Below are 24176 nucleotides of genomic sequence, written 5' to 3' on the forward strand. Positions count from 1 at the left end.
GAGAGAGGTCTTCCATCTGATGGTTCACTCCCCAGTTGGCTTCAATGGCTAGAACTGTGCTGACCCAAAGCCAGGAGCCAGGAGCTTCTTCCAAGTCTCCCACGCAGGTCCAGGGGCCCAAAGGCTTGGGCCATCTTCTATTGCTTTCCCAGGCCATCCATAGCAGAGAGCTGGATGGGAAGTGGAGCTGCCGGGACTAGAACCAGCGCCCATATGGGATGCTGGCGCTTCAGGCCAGGGCGTTAACCCACTGCACCACAGCATGGGTCCCTCAATCAGATTTTTTTTTTTAAATTACAGTGCTCAGTGTCTCAGATGCATTTTTTCCCAGTAAACAGTCACGAATTTGGACATACTTGCAAAAAGTACTGCAGGGGATCGATATTCCTAAGGGGAATAGCATGTTTTAGCATGTTTGCCTGACTGTCTTCTAAATTCTTTTTTTTTTTTAATATTTATTTTATTTATTTGAAAGGCACAAGTACAGAGGGGGAGAGAGAGAGAGAGAGTCTTCCATCCACTGGTTCACTCTCCAAATGGCTCAACAGCCAAGGCTGGGCTAGACTGAAGCCAGGAGCCAGGAGCTTTTTGCAGGCCTCCCCATGGGGTGCAGGGGCCCAAGGACTTGGACAATCCTCCACTGCTTTCTCAGGCACATTAGCAGGGATCTGAATCAGGAGTGGAACTGACACCTATGTGGAATGCCAGCACCGCAGGCTGTGGGTTTACCTGCTACACCACAGAGCTGGTCCCTGTCTTCTAAAATTTTTAAGTAAAACTTATTTCACCAAATCACTATTTTAAAGCCTAAATACCACACTATATATATATATATATATATATATATATATATACACACACACACACAAGAAAAGGACGATACAAGTAAAATAAAATAATATTTAGGTTAGAAGTCAACAAAGTGTTATTAGATAGATTTTTTTTCTAGGTTTTTTATTTATTTTAAAGGCAGAGTTACAGAGAGGCAGAGGCATAGAGAGGTCTTCCATCCACTGCTTCACTCCCCAGAAGGTTGCAACAGCTGGAGTTGGGCTGATCCGAAACCAGGAGCCAGGAGCTTCCTCCGGGTCTCCCATGCTCATGCAGGGGCCCAAGCACTTGGACCATCTTCCACTGCTTTGCCAGGCCATACCAGAGAGCTGGATTGGAAGTGGAGCAGCCAGGACTAGAATCAGTGCCCATACGGGATGCAAGCATTACAGGCAGCAGATTCACCTGCTACACCACAGCGCCAGCCCCAGAAACAGAATTTTCAAAAACCAAATACAGCAAGAATCTATTTGAGTTAATATGATGTATCACCTTGGATTTTGAGTGACATTTTTACCTTCCAGAGTTCTCTAGTGTTCAAAATACAAAAATGACTCAACTGATTATGAAATATTCTTGAGTTACTTTTTCAAGCATTTGTTATTAACATGAAAAATAAGGCCAACAGATATTTTAGACTGAATTTCATAATGTTCTTGTTATATTAGGTATCACCACTGTTCAGAATCTGGTTCTTCCTTTTGGAAGTTCAGAAAACTGATTTGATAATTTCATTTGATATAATTAGAATAAGGGGCTGCTTTTCAGTCAGTGTGATTCCTATTGAGAACAGCTGCCTTTCAGCATAAAAGTGGCTTGAAAGCCTAATATTTAAGGCTTTGCTTTTTTTGTTGTTGTTGTTAAGATTATTTATTTGAAAGAGTAACAGAGAGAGAGAGAGAGAGAAGGAGAAGGAGAGACAGAGTGAATGATCTTCCATTCATTGGATGACTCTCCAAATGGCTGCAATAGCTGGGGGTAGGCCAGGTTGAAGCCAGAAGCTTGGAACTCCATTTGGGTCTCCTACGTGGATGGCAGGGGAAAGCCCTTGGGCCATCTTCTGCTGCTTTCCAAGGTGCATTAGAAGGGAGCTGGATAGGAAGTTGAGCAGCTGGGTCTCAAACCAGTGCCCAGATGGGATGCTGCCATTTCAGGTGGTGGCTTAACTCTCTGTGCCACACAACTGGAGCCCTCCATCCCGTCTATTTTTTTTTTTTAAACCAAATTTTGATGACCTTGGTACCATCCACGTGAATAAGAACAATTATTTCCAAACAGGAAATTTGCTCTTGCGGAAATACCATTGTCTTTTTAAAAAAAGTTTGATTTATTCTTTTTCCCCCCAAAGAAACTTTTTATTTAATGAATATAAATTTCGTAAGCACAACTTTAGGAATATAGTTACTCTTCTCACCATACCCACCCTCCCACTCACACTTTCCCCCTCCTCCTCCTCCCTCTCCCCTTGCCAGTCCCATTTGCCATTAAGATTCATTTTCAGCTAACTTTGTACACAGAAGACCAACTCTGTACTAAATGAAGATTTCAACAATTTACACACAACACACACAACAACTGTTTGAGAACTAGTATTACAGTTAACTCTCATAATAGAACTCATTGAGGACAGAGGTCCTGCATGGGGATTTAGTGCACAGTGACTCCTATTGTTAATTTAAAAATTAACACTCTTATGCGTGATGTCAGTGACCATTCAAGGCTCTTGACAAGGAATGCTTAGGTTATGGAAACCTTTTGAGTCCACGAATTCTGTCAGTATTTGGCCAAGGCCACGAGCAAAGTGGAATTCCTCTCCTCCCTTTAGAGAAAAGTACATCCTTCTGTGATGGCCACTTCTTTTCACTGGGGTGTCACAGAGATCCTTCATGTAGAACATATTTTGTCATAGTGTCTTGGCTTTCCATGCCTGAAATGCTCTCACAGGCTTTTCAGCCAGACCAGAAAGTCTTACGGGCTAATTCTGAGTGTTGCTTAATGCGATTGTCCTTCTCTGAGATTGTTGTATGGACTGCTTCCCATGTTGGAACATTCTCTCCTTTTTAATTCTATGTATTATTATTACCAGCCCTTAATCCTATTTATATGATCACTTTAGCACTTAACCCTATCTGTATATTCACTTTAACACTTAATATGATTACTGTAACACTTGAGATGGCATTTTTTACCACCTAGCTTGATGGGATTTGGAGTCCCATGACAAGATTTTAAACTGTACCCTTAGAAGTAAGTCCATAGGAATGTATGCAGACTATATAGCTTTACAAACTTCCTCCTCCCTCTCTTATTTCCACTCATTTTTTGCTGAGATCTATTTTAAATTGACTTTATTCACAAATGATTAACTCTGTTAAGAGTTCAACAAAAATGGCTGGCGCCACGGCTCAATAGGCTAATCCTCTGCCTTGGGCGCCGGCACACCGGGTTCTAGTCCCGGTCGGGGCGCTGGATTCTGGCCTGGTTGCCCCTCTTCCAGGCCAGCTCTCTGCTGTGGCCAGGGAGTGCAGTGGAGGATGGCCCAAGTGCTTGGGCCCTGCACCCCATGGGAGACCAGGAGAAGCACCTGGCTCCTGCCTTCGGATCAGCGCGGTGCACCGGCCACAGTGCGCTGGCCGCAGCGGCCATTGGAGGGTGAACCAACGGCAAAGGAAGACCTTTCTCTCTGTCTCTCTCTCTCTCACTGTCCACTATGCCTGTCAAAAAAAAAAAAAAAAGTTCAACAAATAATATTAAAAAAAGGAAAAAACAACAACCAAAAAACCCTGTTCCTCAACAGTCAAGGCAAGGGCAGCTCAAGTCCAAGTCATCCCTTCTTGAAGTGTCAATTTCACTTCTACAGATTTTGTTTTAGGTGTTCTATTAGTTCTCACAGATCAAGGAGAACATATGATATTTGTCCCTTTGGGACTGGCTTATTTCACTAAGTTTGATGTTCTTCCAGATTCATCCATTTTGTTGCAAATGACTGGATTTTATTTTATTTTATTTTTTACCACTGTGTGGTTTTCTATAGTGCACATATCCTATAATTTCTTTTTTATTTTTAAATTTTTTAAAGACTTATTTATTTATTTGAAAGAGTTACACAGAGAGAAGAGAGGCAGAGAGAAAGAGAGAGAGAGGTCTTCCATCTGATGGTTCACTCCCCAGATGGCCGAAACAGCCGGAACTGTGCCGATCCTAAGCCAGGAGCCAGGAGCTCCTTCCAACATGGGTGCAGAGGCCCAAGCACTTGGGCCATCTTCTACTGCTTTCCCAGGCCATTTCAGAGACCTGGATTGGAAGAGGAGCAGCCGGGACTAGAACCAGTGCCCATAAGGGATGCTGGGCGCTTCAGGCCAGGGTGTTAACCAGCTGTGCCACAGCACCGGCCCCCCATAATTTCTTTATCCAGTCTTTGTTTGATGGACATTTAGATTGATTTCATGTCTTAGCTATTGTGAATTGATCTGCAATAAACATGGGAGTGCAGATAACTTTTATTTACTGATTTCATTTCCCTTGGGTAAATTCCAAGGAGTGGGAAGGCTGGGTCATATGGTAGGTCTATATTCAGGTTCCTGAGGTATCTTCATACTGTCTTCTATAGTGGCTTTATCAGTTTACATTCCCACCAACAATGGATTGGAATACCTTTTTCCCTACATCCTCACCAGCATTTGTTGTTTGTTGATTTCTGTATGAAAGCCATTCTAACTGGATGAGGTGAAACCTCATTGTGGTTTTGATTTGTATTTCCCTGACAACTAGTGATTCTAAATATTTTTTTTCATGTGTCTGTTGGCCATTTGGATTTCCTCTTTTGAAAAATGTCTTTTTAAGTCCTTGGCCCATTTCTTAACCGGGTTGTTTGTTTTATTGTTGTGGAGTTTCTTGATCTCTTTGTATATTCCGGTTTTTAATCCTTTATCAGTTGCATAGATTGCAAATAATTCCTTCCATTCTGTCGGTTGCCTCTTCACTTTCCTTAGTATTTCTTTTGCCATACAGAAATTTCTCAATTTTATGTAATCCCATTTGTTAATTTTGGCTTTGATTGTGGCTCTGGGGTATTTACCAAGAACTCTTTGCCTGTGCCAATATCTTGTAGGATTTCCCCAGTGTTTTCTAATAATTTGATGGTGTCAAGTCATAGGTTTAGATCTTTGATCCATTTTGAATGGATTTTTGTGTAAGGTGTAAGGTAGGGGTCTTGTTTCATACTTCTGGATGTGGAAATCCAATTTTCCCAGCAGCAGCATTTGTTGAAGAGACTGTCTTTGCTCTTGATGTGGGCAGCAATTGCTATAAACTTTCCTCTTAACACTGCTTTTTCTTTGTAAAACATAAAGAAAAGATTCTAAAATGTACACTAGAGAAATGTCAGATTACTTTCAGAGGATCTCCAATTAGACTCACACAATGGACTTCTCATCAGAAATCCTACAGGCTAGGAGAGAATGGTGAAATATATTCCAAGTCAGAGAAAAAAACTTTCAACCCAGAATACTATACCCTGCAAAACTCTCACTTATGAATGAAGGTGAAATAAAGACTTTCCATAACAAACAAAAATTGAAAGAATTTGTCACCACCCATCCAGGCCAGCAAAAGATGCTTAAGGATGTGCTGTACACAGAAACATAGAAACATGGTCATCACTATGAAAGAAAGTAAAGGAAGAAAATCTAGTAAAAGTACAAAGGAAATCCAAAGTAAAAAATAAGAATATTTATGGGAAAATGGCAGGGCAAAGTCCTTACTTATCAATAGTTACCTTGAATGTAAATTGCCTCAACTCTTCAGTTAAAAGACAGACTGGATGAATGGATTAAAAAACAAAGCCCACCTATTTGCTGCCTACAAGAAACACATCTCACCAACAAAGATGCACGCAGACAAAGTGGAAGGATGAAAAAAGATATTCCATGCCAACAGAAGCCAAAAAAGAGCTAGTGTAGTCATCCCAATATCAGACAAAATAGACTTTAACACAAAAACTGTTAAAAGAGACTAAGAAGGGCACTATGTAATGATTAAGGGATCAATTCAACAGGAAGATGTCACTATTATGAATGTATATGCACCTAATTACAGGGCACCTGGTTATTTAAAAGAAATGTTAAGGGATCTAAACGGAGACATGGAATCCAATACAATAGTAATGGGAGACTTCAATACCCCACTTTCAGCAATGGCCGGATCAACCAGACAGAAAATCTGATTTTGAATGAGTTTGATTACAATGTGTCGTGGTGAAGATCTTTTCTGGTCATGTCTATTAGAGTCTTCTTTTTTTTTTTTTTTTTTTTTTTTTTTTTTTTTTTTAAACAGGCAGAGTTAGAGAGTGAGAGAGGGAGACAGAGAGAGGTCTTCCTTCCGTTGGTTCACCCCCCAAATGGCCGCCATGGCCGGCGTGCTGCACTGATCCGAAGCCAGGAGCCAGGTGCTTCCTCCTGGTCTCCCATGTGGGTGCAGGGCCCAAGCACTTGGGCCATCCTCCACTGCCTTCCTGGGCCACAGCAGAGAGCTGGACTGGAAAAAGAGCAACTGGGACAGAATCCAGCGCTCCAACTGGAACTAGAACCTGGGTGCCGGCACCACAGGCAGAGGATTAGCCTAGTGAGCCATGGCGCCGGCCATAGGGTCTTTTTTTTTAAATAATTATTTTATTTATTTGAATGACTGGGTTACAGAGAGAGGTAGAGCCAGAGAGAGAGAGAAAGAGAGAGAGAGAGGTTTTCCATTTTGGTTCACTCCCCAAGTGACGGCAACAGCCACAGCTGAGCTGATCTGAAGCTAGGAGCCAGGAGCTTCTTCTGGGACTCCCACGTGGTGCAGGGGCCCAAGGAATTGAACCATCTTCTACTGCTTTCCCAAGTCATAGCAAAGTGCTGGATTGGAAGAGGAGCAGCTAGAACTCGAACCGGTGCCCATATGGGATGCCAGTGCTGCAGGCTGGGGCTTTAATCCACTGTACCACAGCGCCAGCCCCCTGTTAGGGGTTCCATGTGCTTCCTGTAGTTGGATGTCCCTTTCTCCAAATTAGGAAAGTTTTTTGTTATTATTTCACTAAATGTACATTCTAATCCTTTCTTCCCATGCCTACAGGAACTCCTAGAACCCATATGTTAGGTCATTTGATAGTATCCTGTAGATCACCATCAGTGTTTTTAGTTTTCTAATTTCCTCTTCTTGTTTTTTGTCTGACTGTATACTTTTTGTGCTTGGTCTTCTAAGTCAGATATTCTTTCTTCTGCTTAATCAATTCTGTTGTTAAGGCTTTCCACTGCATTTTTAATTTGTTCTATTGAATTCTTCATTTCATTTTGATTTCTCTTTAATATCTCAATTTTGTGGGAGAAATTTTCTTTCATGTCATGTATGGATTTCAATAGTTTGTGCATTTGCTTCTGATTACCTCTATATAATCTTATGATCAATTATTTTAATTCTATTTCTGGCATTTCTTCAATCTCATCTTCACAATCTAGTATTGAACTGTTGTGTTCTTTTAGGGGCATCATGTTGTCTTCCTTATTCTTGTTTCTTGAATTGGTGCATTTGTTATTTGGCATTTGTGGAAATACTCGTTGGTTTCTTTTTAGTTTTTTCACTGTGGCAGCTTTTATCTTTGTACCATGTGGAGTATCTGCTTTCAGTGAATATCTAGAGGTGTGTAGTGGTTGTAGCCAGGGAGCTCTGTTCAATTCTCCAGGGTGAAGGGCATGTCTAAGGTGACACACCCAGGTTTGGCATGATAATTCTCTCTCTCTCTCTTTCTTTTTTTTTTTAATGAGAGGGGTGGTTTATTTTACTCAGATGAGCTCCTCTCCTCAAAGGAGACCAGTGCCTGAGCACTCTCCCCAGTGGGTATATTTGTCCACTCTGCCCCAAGGACCACACAAAGGATCTATGCAGTCCTCAGTGTAAGCTCAGATTCTCTGGCAGTGTCCCTCACCAGGTAACCAGTGAGCCCTGAGCGTGTGGAGTCTCCCACAATGACTACCCAAAGTCCTAGCCAGAGCCCTCCTGCACAGCCTCAGTTTTTTCACAGTCCCGGCACACAATCCTCCCACAGTCACAAGCACCCAGCTCCCTGTTAGTTCTCCCACCAGTCAGGAGTCTCCACTGGGATGGTTTCTGGGCACATACATGAACTGGTGCAACTGTTATGTATGTTCAAAATGGTGCCTGCTCTATCGGCTTGTTGCAGGGTGAATGGGGAGAGGGAAATGTGCCCTTACTTTTTTTTTTCTCCTCTAGTTTGGCAGGTACACTGCCCCCCACAGTGCTCCATGCTGGGTTCCCTTTAGGCTCTTCCTTCAGTTGTATTGCCAGTGGCTTGTGCTGCTGCAGTCTGGTCTCACCTCACTCTCCAACACTGGTACAGAAGCTCTTGGCTGCTGGGGTCTTGAGTTGTGGGCATCCACGCTCTCCACGTGGGTCCACTGTGTCCCTCTAATTTGTGTAGAGTTTCCTTTGCCGTTTTCTCCTTCACTCTTCCCTGAGACTGCAGTCTCTCCATTTTTTAAAAACTATCTTCTCCTAGACTAGAGCAGTAAACTCCATCCCTACTCTGCCATCTTGGAAGTCTTACCATTGTCTTTTAATTAATACTTTTAATATCACTATCATTTCAATTTAGTTTCATGGGTTTATAAATTGTTTTTTATTGACTACCAACCAAAATATATATTGAACCTTCTTTGTACATCACACTTTGGGAAGCACTGTGGAAAATAATAGTTCAAGATGTTGCCTTCTGGCAGTTTTTAAAAAATTATTCATGAGCCTATTTATATAAGTCTTTATTTTTGCTTATTTGAAAGGCAGAGAGATTTAGAGAAAAAGTGATCTTCCATCCACTTATTCTTTCCTCAAATGTCTGCGAGAGCCAAGGCTGTTTCAGGCTGAAGCCAGGAGTCAGGAACTCCATGCAGGTCTCTCACTGAGTGGCAGGGATCCAAATACTTGCGCCATCACCTGTTGCTTCCCAGGGTATACATTAGCAGGAAGCTGAAATTGGGAGCAGTGCCAGAACTTGAACCAGGCATCCCAAACTCTGTCTTAACTGCTACACCAAATACCTGCTCTAGCCTCCTGGCAATTTTAACCACTCTGTTTTTGAAATATACTTAAAACTTTGCTAGGAAGATGTGATATGTTATATTAAAAGCATTTCTATGGCAGTGCTATGTGAGTCACTGTAGAGCTTTGGTAAGGGGATCACAGAAATTTTAGATTGAATTTGTGAAAAGGAAAGGGAAGATATTTTAGGTAGGGAAAAGTATGTTCATATTCACAAAAGTACAAAAACATGGAATATGTTAGTCACTTTTCTGCGACGAGAATTCACAAAGGGAAATGGTGCTATTTATTGCTCTTCTTAGAACATAATATTTCATATATTGGTGGTAGAAAATGTTAAAGTACTAAAATAATATATTCTTGTATGTTTTTGAAGAGCATACCTTCAGAAGAACTTATACTAGATTGTCAGAAAATAGTTTGTAAAATTTATGATAGAAGAAGAAGGATGAAATGATAGAAAGACAAAGGACGAAAGATATGTTGTTACAAGATTGTACGGTCCTTTATCAGCAATCTAAGTTTGTATTTAATTCTTTATCTGAATCTTCCAGAGACGAGAAAGAACAATTGAAATGGCTCTATATCAGCAAGACAGTTTGAAAAACAGGAAGTTTAGAGAGGGAGATCACTGTTGGCATTCCAATTTTAATATTTCAAAGTTGCAAATTATTCATACATAGCTGTTGGGATACTTGCCAAGGAAATGAGCCGAAGAGATTACAGCTGTTTTGAAACTCTGCCCTTTACCTCCCCTGACTACCCTTTTTTTGTCACTGAGCCAGGGACAGCCCAGGAAGTTCTGAATGTTCACTGTTCAGTAGCACTTGATGGCCATCAGTGTGAGGCTTTAGAAATCACAAGATCTGCACTGCTGAATTCAGTACAAAAATGTTTTTTCAAATCTTTCTCGGGTTTGTCAGCAATCTTTCTACCATTGCAGTGGGTTTCCTCTCTGTGATAATGCACCGGCTCTCAGGTAGGAGATTTATTCGTTCCTCTTTCTCATCCTCCACTTCCTCTATGGCTGGACTTCGTAGAATTCTGTGCCTGTTTCCTGCAGGTTACAAAGGGGTTCTGAAGTTTTCCATTGTGTGTGGCAGCCAGAAGGTAAAGGGAGACTTAGTCAGGATTTGTTTCCTTGTCGTCAGGGAAACAGTCTTCATGTTTGTGTATTTTATATGGCACACAAGGGCACAATTCAGGGTTTAGGGATTCTCTTGGCTCTGCAGTAGGAAGAACACTCACTATTCACATTTTTCCGGATTGAAAATCACTGCTGCTTACATTCTAATGTACATGCTTGATTTTTTTCTATTTGCCTTCTGCTCAACCGCCTTTAAAGCTGTGTTTATTGTTTTGTAGCTTTCTATTACAATTATTACTGTTACATGATTTTATTTCTTGAAATTGGCTGATTTAGAACTACCAGAAATCATACTGATAGGCATTATAAATTTTAAAAATTATTTAATTCAACAACTTAGTACTTATAGTAAAGAAGGCAGTGTGTTAGGCTGTACAGGGAGAGAGAAGACAAAAACCAGACCCAGTGCTGGTTGTAAGGGTTACAAAGTATATGTGTTATTATCACACAAGACAGAATAAGGGCCACAGAGAGCTACAAGCACATGCTGTGTGGGTTCTAACCACGGAAAATAAATGTGTCCTGTGATGTGAAGCAAGTGACGTGGACACTGTATCTTGAAGGGTGACTTGGATATGTGAATTTTACCTCAAGGAGATAGTAAATATCCCAGGTGAAGAAAATGGTATGATTATGATGCAGAGAAGAGAATGGGGAGGGGTTGAGTTAGGTTGGAGTGGAAGGCATTAGTGAGAGGTAGCACTGAGACTGTCCAGGGCTTTCATCAGTGCCTGGCCAAGCAGTTTAGATTTTACTTGGTGGACAATGAGAAGCCATCTGTGAGGCTTTTGTACATATATGTATGTGTGTGTGTGTGTATCTTTGTAACTCTGCCTTTCAAATAAATCTTTTTTTAAAAGGTTTATTTTGTTTATTTGAAAAACAGAGTTACAGAGAGAGGTAGAATCAGAGAGAGAAGTCTTCCATCTGCTGGTTCACTCCCCAAATGGCTGCAATGGCCAGAGCTGCACTGATCTGAAGCCAGGAGCCAGGAGCTTCTTCCAGGTCTCCCACATGGCTGCAGGGGCCCAAGGACTTGGGCCATCTTCTACTGCTATCCCAGGCCATAGCAGAGAGCTGGATCGGAAGAGGAATAGCCGGGATTAGAACCGGCGCCCATATGGGATGCTGGCGCTTCAGACCAGGGCTTTAACCCGCTGTGCCTCAGCACTGGCCCCAGTAAACAAATAAATCTTGAAAAAAAAAAAAAAAAAAGTAATTGGTGAAGTTAAGAGACCAGATGTGATTACCTAGGTAGAGTGCTGAGATTAAGGTACAGGTCCAAGGTCAGACCTTAATAACACATTCATGAAATGATAAGAAAATCAGCTTCACGAAAGTATCCAACTAATAGACATGAACAGGAAGCATTAGTCTCCTTTTATCTCCATTTTATCATCAGAAAACCTAAGGCTCACAGAAATTAAGGAATTTGCCCAAAGTTGTCAGCTAATAGGTAGTGAAGTTGGCATAACACACAGAGCAGTAAGGGAGCAGGAAAGTTAGAATAGTAAAACTTCTATGAAGCCAAAAAGAGAGAGGGATTTAAGTTAGTGTTGACAACAATATCAAGTACTTCAGAAAGTTTGAACAGGCGTAATAGACTGCCAACTGCACGCTATGGAGTATAGAACATATATAGGTATATAAATTTTTTTTTAATTCTTGAATATCTATGTTAAAATCATTTGTTGTGGGGCCGGCACTGTGGCACAGCGGGTTAATGTCCTGGCCTGAAGCACTGGCATCCCATATGGGCGCTGGTTCTAGTCCTGGCTGCTTCTCTTCCCATCCAGCTCTCTGCTATGGCCTGGGAAAGCAGTAGAAGATGGCCCAAGGCCTTGGGCCCCTGCACCTGCATGGGAGACCCAGAAGAAGCTCATGGCTCCTGGCTTCAGATCAGTGCAGCTCCGGCCATTGCAGCCAACTGGGGAGTGAACCAACAGATGGAAGACCTAGCTCTCTCTCTCTCTCTGCCTTTCCTCTCTCTGTATAACTCTGACTCCCAAGTAAAAAATAAATAAATCTTTAAAAAAATCATTTGTTGTATGCAGCTCTTAAATAAGGTAAACTATTACTTCTTTGTAAAATAGCAGGTATTTATCTTGTTATGCTTGAGATTCAAAAACTTTTGCTTTTACCCTTATGTGTAAAGAAATAGTTGTAAATCTTGATTCCTTTTGGTCTAACTTAATAACCAGCTGCAATAACCATTATTTGCAAGTGCACGCATAAATGCAAACACACAAACACACACTCAAAGGATAACAATAAAATAAAAAGGCCTAATGGGCAAGTATGTTAATAAAGCTCCATTACACAGACATGGTCAAGACAGAGCCGTGACTCCTTTCTCCGTTTTTGTAAGACACAGCACAAGTAGTAGTTTGCAAGGTTGTGGAGGGTTCCGCTGCCACCTTTTGCACCATTTCTGGGTAAAAGTAAGCTTTTGTTTTGGTTTGTTTTTGCATGTGCATCTACAGACTCTAAAGGTAAGCAAATAAGCACTGTGAGACATAAATTACTTTTGGCTACTTCTGTTATGCTGATCAGGTAAGACAAACATGGGATTCATACTATGAACTCTTTTGAATTGTTTAATTCCTTTACAGCTGCTGGTAGCTGTCAGCTACACCATGGAAATTGTGCATGTGCACTTTGGGGAATCATTCTTTCTAAACTTTCTTTCTTATTTATTTATTTATTTACTTGAAAGCCAGAGTTACACAAAGAGAGAAGGAGAGGCAGAGAGAGAGAGAGGTCTTCCATCTGCTGGTTCACCCCCCCCTCCCCCAATTGGCCGGAGCTACACTGATCCGAAGCCAGGAGCCAGGAGCTTCTCCTGGGTCTCACACGTGGGTGCATGGGCCCAAGGCCTTGGGCCATCCTCTACTGCTTTCCCAGGCTATAGCAGAGAGCTGGATCGGAAGTGAAGCAGCCGGGACCTAAACTGGCGCCCATAAGGGATGTTGGCACCGCAGGTGGCAGCTTTACCTGTTATGCCACAGTGCCAGCCCCTCCTTTTTTTTTTTTAAAGATTTATTTATTTATTTGAAAGAGTTACACAGAGAAGGAGAGACAGAGAGAGAAAGAAAGAAAGAGGGAAGGAGAGAGAGGTCTTCCCTCCACTGGTTCACTCCCCAGATGACTAGAAAGGCCGGAGCTGTGCTGATCCAAAGCCAGGAGCCAGGAGCCTCTTCCCGGTCTCCTGTGCTGATGCAGGGGCCCAAGGCCTTGGGCCATCTTCTGCTGCTTTCCCAGGCCATAGCAGGTAGGTAGATCGGAAGCCAAGCAGCCGGGTCTTGTACCAGCACCCATATAGGATGCCGGCACTGCAGGCAGTGGCTTTACCTGCTATACCACAGCGCCGGCCCCATCCTTGTAAACTTCTTAAAGCAAAATTGGCACTCTGCCAGTAGGCGATTGGGAATGAGTCATCTTGTGTCAGATTGGCTTTTCCTTTAGGTTAAAACCAAGTCACAAACATCACGCTGCAAAGGTTTTTCATCGTAGGGCCTTTTGTGCTGCAGGCCTCCCTTTGGCTGAAGGCCTGGCTGCACTTTGAGCACCTGTATGGCTTCTCCTTGGTGTGAATACGGATTTGTATCTGCAACCTGTCATTTTTACTGAGCTTCATTTCACAGTAAGGGTATTCATTAATAAGGATCCTCTCCTGTGCGGCTTTGGAGATGAGCTTACAGTTTCCTTCTGCTAGCAAATTTCTGGCCAAAATATGAGCTTTTTCCTTTTCTCCTGTATGTGTTTATATTATATTACATGGAATAGTGATTACGGAATGAATAAAATCCATTTTTTCCTTATAAATTTCTGCCACTGTGGACTTCAAGTTCAACATTGTCTCATCTTCTCTAAAAATGACTAACTCGTTTGTAAACTGTTAATTTCCTTGGGGCATTATCCCTGTAAAATTTTTGTAAAGCATCAGTGATTTCACATGCTTCCACCCTGCCAGGCTTCATCATGGATTTGATGTTCTTATTTCAATTTTACCAAAATGTTGCTCTGATAGAAGCTCTTTCCAAACTGATATTTTATCCTTCTTAGTACCTCAAATTAGATCTTGTTCAGACATATTACAGGTTACAATGAGTTCATTTTGATGCAAAAAAGTTTGAAATGCATGCCTAGCTTTTTGTAGTACATATTTTCTGTGAATTTTTTTGAAGAATGATTGCATGTTTTGAAAGTTTTACATAAACTCCTTTATTACTTACAGCCTGAGGTACAGTAAGAGCCATTATCCTCATCTTTAAAAAGATGAAACGGAGCACAGAGAGGTTAAGTGTTACAGCGACTTGTCTGCAAAGCAGCAGAGCAAGATTGGAACCCAAGCAGTCTGGAGCCAGGCAGAGTCCGAGCCCACACTCTTAAACGTTACACTGTGCTGCTCTTGCAGGAAATGACATTTGAGATAGATCTTGAATAACAGAATTCTCTAGAGGATAGGTATTGGGAAAGGGCATTAAGGGTGAAAGTGAATTTCATTTGGAAAATCAGGAAGTAGTTAGGCATGACTGAATTGTTACATGCAGGAAATAGAAAGTTTCATGTCCTCCAAACTGAATTTTTTGAAAGAAATTAGACAATAGGTATAATATTGTAAAATTGCTGAAACAATACCTTCTTCAGAGGAATTGTGCTCCTATATGTTAACCCATTTTTCTAGTGTAGACTTCTGTATCATTGTTAAATCTTTATGACATAAAATAATTATGTTTTATATTACTTACTCAATTATATATTTGACCATCCTTCTGTATTCGGCAATATTGCCTTGTCAACAAGTATGAAATGTTAGGGACAAAGTTCAGCTCCTGATTATACAATAAGTCCTTTTACTTCTGTGGCTTTTGGACTTGGGTAATTTCAGACTGAGTATCACTGCATAATTTAACATATGACATCCTTCTCCTAGAAAAAGCACATTAATGTAAATACCATTAAAATAGAATAAATTAAATTAAGCATCCTACTAAAATCACAGAAATAATGAAGAAATATTTTGGAACACATTCTGGTGTATCCTGAGTACTGGGACCCATATAATTATGATAATATTGAATGGTCATTCTTTTTGTCATAACAACAAAGTTGCTATTAGCACATCTAGGGTTAGCATTAGATTTATTCTTGTAAAAAGACAAGCATTGTTCAACCATGAGAAATGATAACAGTAGTAATTAAAGTCCTGATTAATTCTTAGTCCTGCAAAAAAAATTAGAATTGTTGTGTTTCAAAAATGCAAAACAACAGCACTGACAGTCTGAGGATGAGGAAGGAGAGACAAGAATTGGGAAGCTGTAGTTGATGTTAGGCTCACATAACTCTCAGGCTGCCAGACAGTAAGATATTGTCTGTAGAGACACGGGGATGCTTCTAGAAGCTTTGCTAAAATTGCTTTGTGCTCTTGGTTTCCCCCTCACAGTTCTGAAGAAGTCCATGGGGGCTGTGAGCCCTCATCAGAAGGAAGCCATCGTGGGGCAGCGGCAGAATCTACCTTGTATTGAGCCACTGGTGAGCACAGTGGAGGAGACGCCAGGGATGGTCTCTGCTCGAGTCCGAGGGCATCTTCCTGAATGGCTCAATGGCTACCTACTTCGAATTGGACCTGGGAAATTCGAATTTGGGAAAGATAAGTAAGCCTTGATTTTGGAGAACAATTTGGATTTGTCGGCATGGGCTGCTTCCACAGGACAGCCATTAATACACGCTTCTTCTTTGATGCTAACGTTGCCATTCCATCCCTTTGATGACTGGCAAGGAAACTGTAACCTGGAGGTGAAAAAAGAAGACTTATTATTTCCTTTTAATGTCCTCTCTTTTCTACTTCATAGAATATTGTCTGGCCAGCACCGTGGCTCAATAGGCTAATCCTCCGCCTAGCGGCGCCGGCACACCAGGTTCTAGTCCCGGTCGGGGCGCCGGATTCTTTCCCGGTTGCCCCTCTTCCAGGCCAGCTCTCTGCTGTGGCCCGGGAGTGCAGTGGAGGATGGCCCAAGTGCTTGGGCCCTGCACCCCATGGGAGACCAGGAGAAGTACCTGGCTCCTGGCTTCAGATCAGCGCGGTACGACGGCCGCAGCACGTTGGCCGCAGCGGCCATTGGAGGGTGAACCAACGGTAAAGGAAGACCTTTCTCTCTGTCTCTCTCTCTCACTGTCCACTCTGCCTGTCAAAAAATTAAAAAAAAAAAAAAGAATATTGTCCATTGGAAGCCCTCTCCTGGTTTACGTGAAAAGAGGAGAGGTGTCAGGAGCTCTCTGCGGGAGAGAGGAGCTGTTTCACCACAAGTTCCTGAAATTAGGGCAGTGTCTTCACCTCCTAACTCCCCTTCACAGACACAGTGACTGCTCTCAGTTCCTCAAACGGGACACATGTATTTCTGCCCAGCCTCTGGGCGTCAGCTCTCACCTATCTTCCCTAATCTGTCCAGGTCTAGTTCTTGTTCAGATATCAACTCAGATCTCATGCCCTGTGAGCCAGTCTAAAAATGCGAGCATTTGTTGCTCCCTACACACGACTACCAGTGTCCAGTGCTTTTTGCTTATTTGTGTATTAGCTGTGTTTCCCATGAAGATGGGGCTAGTTCAGCCCCTTTCCCCAATGTCCACAACAGTGGCCTACACCTAGCCAGCGCTCAGTAAACAGACATAGATCGATGAAAACAAGCAATAACGCCTTGATATGTCATTTTTCTATTAGGGACATGAAGTAATGACCAGGAAGGAATCTGCTTTGTCTTAAACCCTTTCAAACATCAGAAGACATTTTTTCATTCTAGAAGTTTTTGCCTGTGTAAAACTTTCTGAAATACAGAAAAGAGGGGAGGAGAAGTGTGTGCCACCTGACACACCCTCCATGAGCACTATGCTGCACTTCTTGCCCGTGGTCCCCCATTTCTGTAGATTTGTTTGCAATAATCACTGTCAGATTATATGCCAAACTCTTTCCCCTGCTTTAAAAACATCTCACAGAACTGTGATCCTTCTTATTCATGTTGTAATATAATAGACTGAAAAGTAGAGGCATGATTGAGATATATTTCAGACATTTTACTGGGCCTGTTGCATTTTGTCCTCACTGAATAACAGACATAAAATGCAGGGATTTTTGTTTTGTTTTGTTTTGTTTTCTCTCTAGCTTTGGTTTTTCCTAACAGTTGCCAGAAGCTCTTTAAAAATTCTTTTAGAAGCCAGAGTGCAGGCTGGGGGGCGGCTCCAGGACTCGGCGGGGGGAGGCTCAGAGGTGCAGAGGCAGAGGGTGAGTGCCGAACCAGAGGAGCTCTGCTGTTCCCCCTGTCACATGGCTGCGTGTCATAGAAGGTGTTCTTTGTAACAAGAGCGTGAGGTAAGGGGAAGGAGAAGGAAGCAAAAGGGGACCGTGGGGGGAGGAATCCCCCAGTCCAGCCTCTTGCAGAAAGCACGTGGTGTCTCAGCTGCTGCAGGAGGAGGGGCCCCAGGGCCTTGTTAGAGCCGAGCTGCAGAGCCACGCGGGGCACAGCCCTCTTTAAGGATAAACATTTTTGGAGGAGAAGTGGGCATCGTGGCTGGGTCAAAACAGTTGTCAGCTGTGTCCTTCTAGTGAGTTTTCTCAGAGCCAGCAAGAGGAGTTCATAGAACAAGGTCTTACCCTGTGTTAAGGAGTCCCTTGAGGGGCCCACATTGTGGCTAGCAGATTTAAGCACTCCCCATGATGCTGCAGGTTCTAGTTCCCTCGCTGTAACTCTACCTTTCAAATAAATAAACAAATCTTACAAAAAAAAAAAAAAAAAAAAAAAAAAAGAATTGCCATACCCCTGAAATCTTCAGGTCTGAAACCGGCTCTGTGCTCTAAACCCTAATTCTCACTGTCCTGCACTGCTGTTAGCCTTCTGTCTCATTCCATCAAGTTCTCCTCCTTGCTGTTCTCCATCCTCTCTCTCAACTTCTCCATGGTCCAGATTCACCATCAGTCACTTCAGATTCGCTCTCACCACTGCCCTCGCTTCCTTGCCCTGCTGGTTGACCCCTCTCCTCTGACCGTGCCCAGCCCCAGATGAGCCCGCCCTCGGCTTCCTCGCTCCCGGCCCAGGCCTGCCGAGTGCATCTGGAGTCGTCCCAGCACTGGATGATTGGCCTGGTGGCAATTCTGGGATTTCCAGCCCTAGCTGGTACTCGGTGCTGCCAGGCAAGTCCAGCAGTCCCTGTTTCTCCCAGCTTCTCACAGGGCCAGTCCCACTCCCAAAACCTCTTTTGTTCTCCTTGTCCTTTCCCCTCTCAGCAGATAAACTGGACTGCTTCACAGTGACTGGGGGGCTGTTGGGCTGGACTGTTTCAACTTCTCTCTTCCCCACTCTATATGCCCAGTGTGTGTCCCTATTCCTCCTCCATGTCAGGGGGAGTGTGGCCTCTTTCCCCCTACACCGTGCTGTATCATCTCTCTGTCTTCTGCCAAATTACTTCTTATAGGTTTCCTTACTTTTTTGAGTTGTGGAGCTCAGGGTTCAGAGTCAGCACTAAACTCAACCCCCTTTTCTACCACTTATCAGCCCCATGACCATGGGGAAGTTGCTCTGAACCTTGGTTTCTATATCTGTAAAAAGGGAATAAAAGTTCCTCACAGGGGCTGGCGCTGTGGTGTAGTGAGTAAAGCCGCTGCCTGCAGTGCTGGCATCCCATATGGGTGCTGGTTCATGTCCTGACTGCTCCACTTTCCATCCAGCTCTCTGCTATGGCCTGGGAAGGCAGTAGAAGATGGCCCAAGTCTTTGGGCCCCTGCACCTGCATGGGAGACCTGGGAGAAGCTCCTGGCTTTGGATTGGCACAGCTCCAGCCATTGTGGCCACCTGGGGAGTGAACCAGTGGATGGAAGACTTTCTCTCTCTCTCTCTCTCTCTCTTTCTCTCTCTCTCTCTCTCCCTCTGCCTCTCTGTAACTCTGACTTTCAAATAAATAAATAAATAAATAAATATTTTTAAAAAAAGTTCCTCACAGGAAAATTGGGGTTACTATATATATTTACACACACACACACATACACACACACACAGAGGAAAAGGTGTGGTGAACCACTTAGCATACAGTGGTGTTCAGTAGATGATAGATGTCATCACGTTTGCCTAGTTGTGGTCTCATTTGCATAGACACGATCTCATTTGAAAATTTATAACAATTTTCTTATATTTTAAGTTTTATTTGTTTGACAGGCAGAGTGACAGAGAGAGAGAGAGAGAGAGTGAGAGCGAGAGGGAGAGACAGAGATCTTTCATTTGCTGGTTCACTCCCCAAATGGTCACAACAGCCAGGGCTTGGTCATGCCAAAGCCAGGAGCCAGGAACTCCATCTGGGTCTCCCACATGTGTGGCAGGAAGCTAAGCACTTGGGCCATCCTCCACTGCCTTCCCAGACACATTAGCAGGGATCTAGATTGGAAGTAGAGCAGCTGGGACTTGAACCAGGTGCTCCAATATAGGATGTTGGCATCACAAGTGGTGACTTAACACATCTTGTGCAATGTCAGCACCTGCATAGATACTTTTAAACATGTATCTCTCACCCCAAACTCATGTTTTATTTCTAGACCTGTATTTTGTCAACTGACTATGGAACATCCAAACCCTGATATTATACCGATAACTCAGAATCTTGTTCAAAACTGGACTGTTTGCTCTTCATGTATTCTCCATCTCAGTTAAAGGATCACCAGCCAGTCAGTATTCCAGTCATGACTTTTTGGACCCTTTGTTAACTGGCTTTGCTTCAGTTTAGACTCTCATTCTCCCTCCCTTGAATTATCGCCTGCTTTCCTCATTTATTTCTCCCAGTCTGCATGCTGCTCTTGTATCCCATATTCTATTTTGTGTCTGGAGTGACTTTTCTAAGATGCAGATGTTAACAGTTTACTCTCCTGTTTTCAAAACTCCTGTTAAAGGTGTTCAAGCCTTCTAAGTGCTGCTAGGTCTGCTGCTGACGTGTGTTCCGGTCCTCATCGCCTGCTGCTGGTAGCTCTGCCCAATGCTAACTAGTTAAGTGGCTGTTCCTCCAACATACACATGCCTTCACTGCCCTTGCTCCTGTTACCTCGGCCCTTAACTGACTCCCACCAGCAAATGTCCTTCAAGTACCAGCCACATGTCGCCTCTGTCTTCCTGATCGTCCCATCCTTCTACCCTGTTTCTCTTTCTTTGCACAAGTGACATTTTTAACATTTCTCCATTGTAGCAGTGATCACTGTGTACCATAGTTATATAAGTATCTGTAATCAGATATAGATTGGCACAATCAATGGCAGAGAGTAAGGACCCATGAAATGTTGGTTTGAATGCATGAATGTGTGGAATCACTAGATCTTGTGAGATAGAATCTAACAAGCTGACACTTATTAAAGGTAAATATGGGTCAAGAAAATCAGTTTTATGAACCCAAAGATCAAAGAGACGTGATTTTAACAGGAGAGTGTGTTATAAATTACTCAGGGGTTTTGGCTGACAACTCAGTGTCTCAGTGGGAGTCAATCGTGGGAGACACTAACACCCTCCCCTCCAAAGGAGGAACAAAGAATCTTAAACAGGAAAGCTGAGTATGTGGTTTTACACCTAGAGTTGTGTTTTTTTTTTTTAATTTTTAATTTTTAAAGATGTAGAGGGGGAGAGATAAACCATCTGCTGGTTTACCCCCCAGATAGCTGCAATAGCTGGAGCTGGGCCAGGCTGAAGCCAGGAGCCAAGATGCTTCATCTGGGTCTCCCATGTGGGTGGCAGAGGCACTGTACTTGGGCCACCTTCTGCTGCTTGTCCCAGGTCATTAGCTGGGAGCTGAATTGGAAGTGGAGCAGCCAGGAATTGAACCAGCTCCTATATGGGATGCCGGTGTTATAGGTGTTGGTTTTACTTGTTATGCTACGATGCCAGCCCCAAGTCATGCGGTTCTAAAAGAGATTTAGCCCAAAATGGCAAAAATTATTTAAACTATTTCTAAAGGTTTTGAAAAAAAATACCAAAATAGACAAACCACTAGATAACATTCTCAAGATAAAAAAGATGGCCCGCGCCGCGGCTCACTAGGCTAATCCTCCGCCTAGCGGCGCCGGCACACGGGGTTCTAGTCCTGGTCGGGGCGCCGGATTCTGTCCCGGTTGCCCCTCTTCCAGGCCAGCTCTCTGCTGTGGCCAGGGAGTGCAGTGGAGGATGGCCCAAGTGCTTGGGCCCTGCATCCCATGGGAGACCAGGAAAAGCACCTGGCTCCTGGCTCCTGCCATCAGATCAGCGCGGTGCGCCGGCTGCGGTGCGCCGGCTGCAGTGCGCCGGGCGCGGCGGCCATTGGAGGGTGAACCAACGGCAAAAGGAAGACCTTTCTCTCTGTCTCTCTCTCTCTCACTGTCCACTCTGCCTGTCAAAAAAAAAAAAAAAAAAAAGATAAAAAAGAGGGAAAACACACATTTAAAAATTAAAAAAAAATCACAATGGAGAATTATTGAAATAGAAAAAAATTTACCAGAGACATTGCAGACCTCTGTGCAAACATTTGAACACTTTGATAAAATGGATAATTTTCTAGGGAAAAACAGGTTACTAAAATTGATAGAGTTAGAAAATTTAAGAAGACCGATTTCTGTAGAAGAAATATGAATAGACAAACTTACTAAGGAAATACTTGTATTCCATCAAACCTTCAAATATGAGGTATTCTCAAAAATTTATAGATTATTTTAGAGCATGGAAAACAAAGGGAAACTTTCCAATTGTTTTTCTGAGACAAGTATTGTGTTGCTATCTAAACATGATAAAGATACTACAAAAGAGAAAACTATAGACTGATTTTATTAATGAATATCCATGAAAAGACAAAGTATTTAATGCTAACATCGCACTAATAAATATTCTAACAAGCAAAATTAACACCACATTAAAAATTATTCTCATCCCATGGGTTTAATTCCAAGAATGCAAGGTAGATTCATCATAAAGAAATCCGTTCATATAATATACTGTGTTAATAAGTCTCAGGAAAAATGATCCTAAAATTATCTTCATAAATCCTGAAAAAAGAGACCAGTGTTGTGGCACAGCATGTTAAGCCACCATTTGTGATGCAGAATCCCATATCCAAGTGCTGCTTGTAGTCCTGGCTGCTCTGCTTCCAGTCCAGCTCCCTGCTGATGCTTCGGGGAAGGCAGTGAATGATGGTGGAGGTACTTGGTCCCTGTCGCCCACATTGGAGACCTGGATGGAGTTCCAGGCTCCTGGCTTTGGCCTGACTCAGCTCAGGATGCTGTGGCCATTTGGGGAGTGAACTAGCAGATGAAAGATCTGTCTCTCTGTCTTTCCCCATCTCCCTGTCACTCCACCTTTCAATTAAAAGAAAATAACTTTTGAAGATTTTTATTGTCATAATTTAAAATAATTTCTTCATAAAAATGCTCAAGAAAATAGATTCTTGTGAAAATAGTTTATTTACACTATTATGTATATAATCTTAGCATATATATCATTTATATGATAAATATCCATCTCTACATCTCTTTCTGTCTATATCTTTGTGTTAAATCCCATAATATGAGACTGGTAAATTCTGAAGAGGAACAAGGATCAGTAAAGTAAAACTGCCTCTTTTTGCAGATGATATAATAGTAAACCTGAGGGCCGGCGCCGCGGCTCAATAGGCTAATCCTCCACCTAGCGGCGCTGGCACACCTGGTTCTAGTCCTGGTCGGGGTGCCGGATTCTTTCCTGGTTGCCCTTCTTCCAGGCCAGCTCTCTGCTGTGGCCAGGGAGTGCAGTGGAGGATGTCCCAAGTCCTTGGGCCCTGCACCCCATGGGAGACCAGGAGAAGCACCTGGCTCCTGCCTTCGGATCAGTGCGGTGTGCTGGCCGCAGCGCGCCAGCCGTGGCGGCCATTGGAGGGTGAACCAACAGCAAAAGGAATACCTTTCTCTCTGTCTCTCTCTCTCACTATCCACTCTGCCTGTCAAAAAAAAAAAAAAAAAAAAAGTAAACCTGAAAACCACAGAGAATCAACAGTAAATTAAATCTAGTGGGCCGATATTGTGGTATAGTAGGCTCAGCCTCTGCCTGTGGTGCTGGCATCTCATAAGGGTGTGGTTCATGTCCTGGCTGCACTTCTTCCAATCCAGCTCTCTGCTTAGGGCCTGGGAAAGCAGTGGAAGATGGCCCAAGTGCTTAGGCCTCTGCACCTGCATGGGAGACCTCTAAGAAGCTTCTGGAATTAGATTGGCCCAGCTCCAGGCATTGTTTGGAGACTAAACTAGTGGATGGAAGACCTTTCTCTCTGTCTCTCCCTCTCTGTCTGTAACTTCACCTCTCAAATAAATTTTAAAAATTAAAAAAAAAAACTCCTAAGCCTAGCCATAAAAGGTTAACAGGATGTCAAGTGAACATAGTGAAATCATATGACACCAAGAGTTACCAGCTAGAGAACATAAGAGGAGCAAAACAGTAATTACAACTGCAACAAAGATTAAATTCTCAGAAATGAATTTAATAAGAAGTGTACAAACTAAAACATTCCTGGTGCTGGCATTGTGGCACAGCATTAAGCTGTTGCTTATGATGCAGGCATCCCATGTCCAAGTGCTGGTTTGAGTTCTGGCTGTTCCACTTCTTCTGATCCGGCTCTCTGCTAATATGCCTTGAAAATCAGCAGAGGATGGTCCAAGTACTTGGACCCCTGCATCCACGTGGGAGACATGAATGGAGTTCCAGGCTCTTGGTGTCAGCTTGGCCCAGCCTCTGCTGTTGGGCCCATTTGAGGAGTGAACCAGTCGATAGAAGAGCTCTTTTTCTCCTTCTGTCTCTATCACTCTGCCTTTCAAATAAGTAATAAAATAAAATAAAATAATAAATCTTAAATTTATTAAATGTGAATAATAACACTTGAATAAATGGAAGGACCATAGTCTATTCTTGAATAGAATTCAACCTTATAAAGATGGCAGTTTTCCTTAAGTTAATTAATTAATTTTTTTTGACAGGCAGAGTTAGACAGTGAGAGAGAGAGACAATGAGAAAGGTCTTCCTTCCGTTGGTTCACTTCCCAAATGGCCGTGCTGTGCCGATCCAAAGCCAGGAACCAGGTGCTTCCTTCTGGTCTC

General features: G+C 42.8%; 1 protein-coding gene across 2 annotated transcripts in view; it reads left to right on the forward strand.

Moving 5' to 3' along the window:
• Nucleotides 1–24176, forward strand: part of BCO2 (beta-carotene oxygenase 2) — a 51645-nt gene that overhangs the window by 5748 nt on the left and 21721 nt on the right. The window contains exons 1-2 of one of the 2 annotated variants that reach the window (XM_008261401.4): nucleotides 9633–9901; nucleotides 15516–15726. In XM_008261401.4, the coding sequence (XP_008259623.3) occupies nucleotides 9814–9901; nucleotides 15516–15726 (299 nt within the window). In that variant the 5' untranslated portion in view covers nucleotides 9633–9813. Of the gene's footprint in view, nucleotides 1–9632; nucleotides 9902–15515; nucleotides 15727–24176 lie in introns of those variants that run through there. The other variant, XM_051849398.2, reaches the window with a different exon arrangement.

The sequence above is a fragment of the Oryctolagus cuniculus genome, chromosome 1 (genome assembly GCF_964237555.1).
Source record: "Oryctolagus cuniculus chromosome 1, mOryCun1.1, whole genome shotgun sequence".
Taxonomy (NCBI): Eukaryota; Metazoa; Chordata; class Mammalia; order Lagomorpha; family Leporidae; genus Oryctolagus; species Oryctolagus cuniculus.